The sequence below is a fragment of the Pyxicephalus adspersus genome, chromosome 2, assembly GCF_032062135.1.
Source record: "Pyxicephalus adspersus chromosome 2, UCB_Pads_2.0, whole genome shotgun sequence".
NCBI lineage: Eukaryota > Metazoa > Chordata > Amphibia > Anura > Pyxicephalidae > Pyxicephalus > Pyxicephalus adspersus.
In genome coordinates, this window is record NC_092859.1 from 160,430,730 (window position 1) to 160,434,665 (window position 3,936).

The 3,936-nt window shown below is 43.8% G+C and overlaps 1 protein-coding gene across 3 annotated transcripts in view; it reads right to left on the reverse strand.

Moving 5' to 3' along the window:
* The window catches only part of GOLGA7 (golgin A7), a 16,231-nt gene that overhangs the window by 11,509 nt on the left and 786 nt on the right, over window positions 1-3,936 (reverse strand). For all 3 annotated transcript variants that reach the window (XM_072402947.1, XM_072402944.1, XM_072402945.1), the window contains exon 2: window positions 2,546-2,663. In XM_072402947.1, coding sequence (XP_072259048.1) covers window positions 2,546-2,653 — 108 coding nt within the window. In that variant the 5' untranslated portion in view covers window positions 2,654-2,663. The remainder of the gene's footprint in view (window positions 1-2,545; window positions 2,664-3,936) is intronic.

Consider the following 3,936-nt stretch of genomic DNA (forward strand, 5'->3'; position numbering starts at 1 on the left):
TTAGGTAATTGGCTTCCCCCCAAAATTGCCCTTGGACCAGGGGTGTCCAATAGGTGGATGGCAAAGGCAACTCCAGTAGATCTCGGGGCCCTGCCTTTCAAAATAAACTCTACCACGCACAGGAGTGAAGTCCAAATACCATTGTTGGTAGATCATTTTGACTTGGTCATTTTAAAAGTAGCTTGCAAGCCAAAAAAGTGTGGGCACCCCTGCCTTAGACTGTAATAATGACATATGACTATGGGGGGGCATTAGATTGTAAGCTCCTTTGAGGGACAACTAGTCACACTCTGGACTTCATACAGCGCTGCGTAATATATGTTGGCGCTATATAAATATTGTGTTATAATAATATTAATCCTTATAATCCTGCTCCCAAAAGTCATAATGAAAGGTGGAGCCTCCCTGACCCAACAAGCTCCACACTAATATCAGCTTATGTGGTCCCATTCTAATCTAAGGGCATACACAAAAAGGACTTCAGAGATCACCAGATGACCCCGGCACCCAGGTTTGGTACGGTGACCACACAGATTGGATTTGCAGTACAGAGCTCTTATGGTTGCACAGCAAACAAACAGCAAAAGTTGATGAGCCGCTTAGTTTATTACCAGCAAATGGTGCTCATGCTGTGTTCTCCCCAGAAGTGTTTTTTAAGCTGGGTGGGAGGAAGATGTAGGTGGGTGGCAGCCCCTCTATTGACCCAACTCTTCAGTAACTACATAAAAACAGCCAGGTGGGTACTGTAAAGTGATGGGCGGGGCACCCAACTAAAAGGGGCCGGGGGAGAACACCAACATGGAAAGGGTAACTCTCTGTAATTGTCAATGATAAAATACAGAACGTCAACTCCATTGACCAGGGATCAGAACAATGCAATACGGGAACAATATGCCGTGGAGTGACCATTACAAGCTGCTTGTGCATCATAATGATCTGAACATCCACCAAGAGTTTCTCCGGCAAAGAACAAACACAAGAACCCTTTGTATTCCCTGCATTTCAGTTCCTTAATTCACAATGGTTCTGCATACTTTGGGGGTTTATCAGTTTTCTGGAGGATATGGACAGTACCTTGATTTTTGCAGAGGTATTGTAAGTCTTTTCAAACATTTATTGTATCATAATAAAATTTGTTATCTTCACCTTCTTATTTTGTGTGGTTGCACTATATATATATAAATAAATGTTTATGCCCAGACCTCTTAATGAACATTCCTGAAGAAGCAGTTCAGTTTGGCGAAACGAGTTGAATGACAAACCATCAAACGGATTATTTAGATCCCTAATGCAATTGTAACATTTTGTATATTGTCTGGGAACTATATCAATGATTGGGTTGCTCTGGATTTATATTTGGTCATTTATCCTATGATTGTTGACAGCAAAATTGGTTTTTACAGTTAGAAATGTTTTCAGACGTATTTAATACATTTTTATATATTATGGATGCGTTAGAAAGTCCCATCTTTCTAGAATGTATTTATTCTTAACATTTATGTGTCCTATTACCAATTCCCACCATCCCTATCATCCAATGACAAGAAATAATCTATTGAGTGGTTGGAATGGATCTAGTCCAGGATTGGAAATATTTACTAACACATAGCAAAATACATTTAAGAAATCCATTCCAGGTTTTTTGGATCACTCAGCTTCACTGACTAAAGTTTACTCTAGCCTTGGGAAGCTTTCATAAATCAGGACCAATATTTTTTATAATTATTTATTTTCCCTCATACAGCAGTGCACTTTGGTTTGCCAAGATTATGAAAATTAAAGTTTTTTTTAATAACTCCTTTAAGTTGCTGAGCGAGAAAGGGAGGAATCAGAGAAGCCATTATATAAGCAGATTTGACCTCAGCTTTAAACCCCCATAGGCTGCATTAGTCCTATGTGTGGCTCCTGGTGCCTCCAAATCACAGTGACAGGTCTGTACCCCGCACACAAACTAATGCAGAACCTAAAGTTACTTTTATACATTTTATAAATGTCCTGGAAGATCTGTGCATATTCTGAGCGCTTGTCTGCCTCCCCGCACACAAACTAATGCAGAACCTAAAGTTACTTTTATACATTTTATAAATGTCCTGGAAGATCTGTGCATATTCTGAGCGCTTGTCTGCCTTACCTCATAATTGGTCACCCATACTGTCCATCACAATGATGAGTACTGGGGGGGGATGGGGCGATGCCCCACTTATTAAGCAGGAATGTGACGATACATAAACATTCTAAGGCTCCTATGCAGGTTGTGAGGAGTAAACAAAAGAATTACATGTCTTCTTATATGTGTGCTCAGAATTCCCAGCTTACCTGCCCTATCCTATCCATTCCTATTGGTCAGTCAGGCTATCAGAAGGCGGCAAGCAAAGGGCCACTACCAAGAAATTGCTAAGCTTTGCTCAGTGTGAGTGGGTCAAAGCACTGAGAAACAAAAAGATTTTATAGGAGAGTAACACAAATATTTATTCTATTGGAAATAAAACGAATGTTCTGTGTGAATATCCCTTACTGGAATCAGATAATTCACCCATACACATACCCGGGTCTCCAGTTCTGAGGGGAACTTGGTCTGGAACTGACACAACGTGCCATTGGTGTAATCTCTCTGGATGAACACTTTACCGGCCACAGCCGCTTGCGGTCTCATTGCCACGAATCTGCAAACAATAAACAAATACAATCAGATTGTAGCGGGAAACCATTTCATTGCACCGACGCGCACAATACAGACTGGCTGCGCATCACATGTTGGCTGGGACTGTCACAAGGAGATGAATGAGCAGGGCCTATTTTACAGCCACACTCCCATTGCAGTACAAGGAAGTCTACATGACAACTCAGAATGTATTAGCAATGCAGCATTGTTGCCACCGGCTCATATTGCTCCATTGCCGGGATATTTGGGGGACTTTGCTGGAGGACTTGGAGAAATCTGTAAGATGGACATTAGTGTTCTCCCCGGCCCCTTTTAGCTGGGCGCTCCACCCGGCAATTTTTGGGTGGTTACTGAAGAGTTGGGTCACAATACAGGGGCTGCCACCGCCTACAGCTTCTTAGCAGCCAGCTAAAAACTATTTCTGGGTGGAACACTGGACATAACTGAGGGCTGCAGCATTTAGGTTTTTAGCGGGAGGCCAAAGATTTAAACTAATGGCGGACTAACAGAGAGCAATGATTAGAACCCTTGCCAGGATTTTACTGCCCCCCCCCCCGGGCTCTGTCAGATGAATAATTATAAATGATTAACTGTCCCTAACATGAAGTTCAGCGCTGGCTGAGCATCATTCACAATGTGGGAAGAATTCACCCAGCAGATATTCAGCGGCTCATGTGAATGAAGCCTGGTACCCCCCACATACTGTCTGGGTCAGTGGTCGCCAACCTTTTCGGACCGGCAGAAAAGCTTTCCCCCCTCGGGCCCGCAATGCCTGGCATCTTCTTCCCTTGGCTCCACATCCCCAACGTTCACACGCTGGGGACACAGATACCGGCCACCACGGGAGGACGCTGCGGGAACCGCTTACCAGGAAAGCTTTCTAAACTCCCTGGAAATTCTCGGGGTTACCGCTAAGGAGGTGAAATACATTTCTGGCACTCCAATTCCTTCTAATTTATTACACATTTTCTATATAGATAATCCATGGGCCCAGATATAAACGTCTCCAGTCCCATGGCCACCCCCCAGCCTATATCGGGCACATTGTCCATCACCACTGCATGGCAGGACCGGCCAATCACAGAACACCATGGCCAGCTATACCAGGGCACCATAGCACACACCGGAGGGCAGAATTTTATAGTGCCAACATATTACACAGCGCTGTACAAAAATATTCTAATGCAGCCACAGTCACTGATTTTCAATCTTTGGGGTCACAATTGGGGACACCTGAGGGGGGTGGGGCCATCAGCTGTGGAGGTCACCTGAGG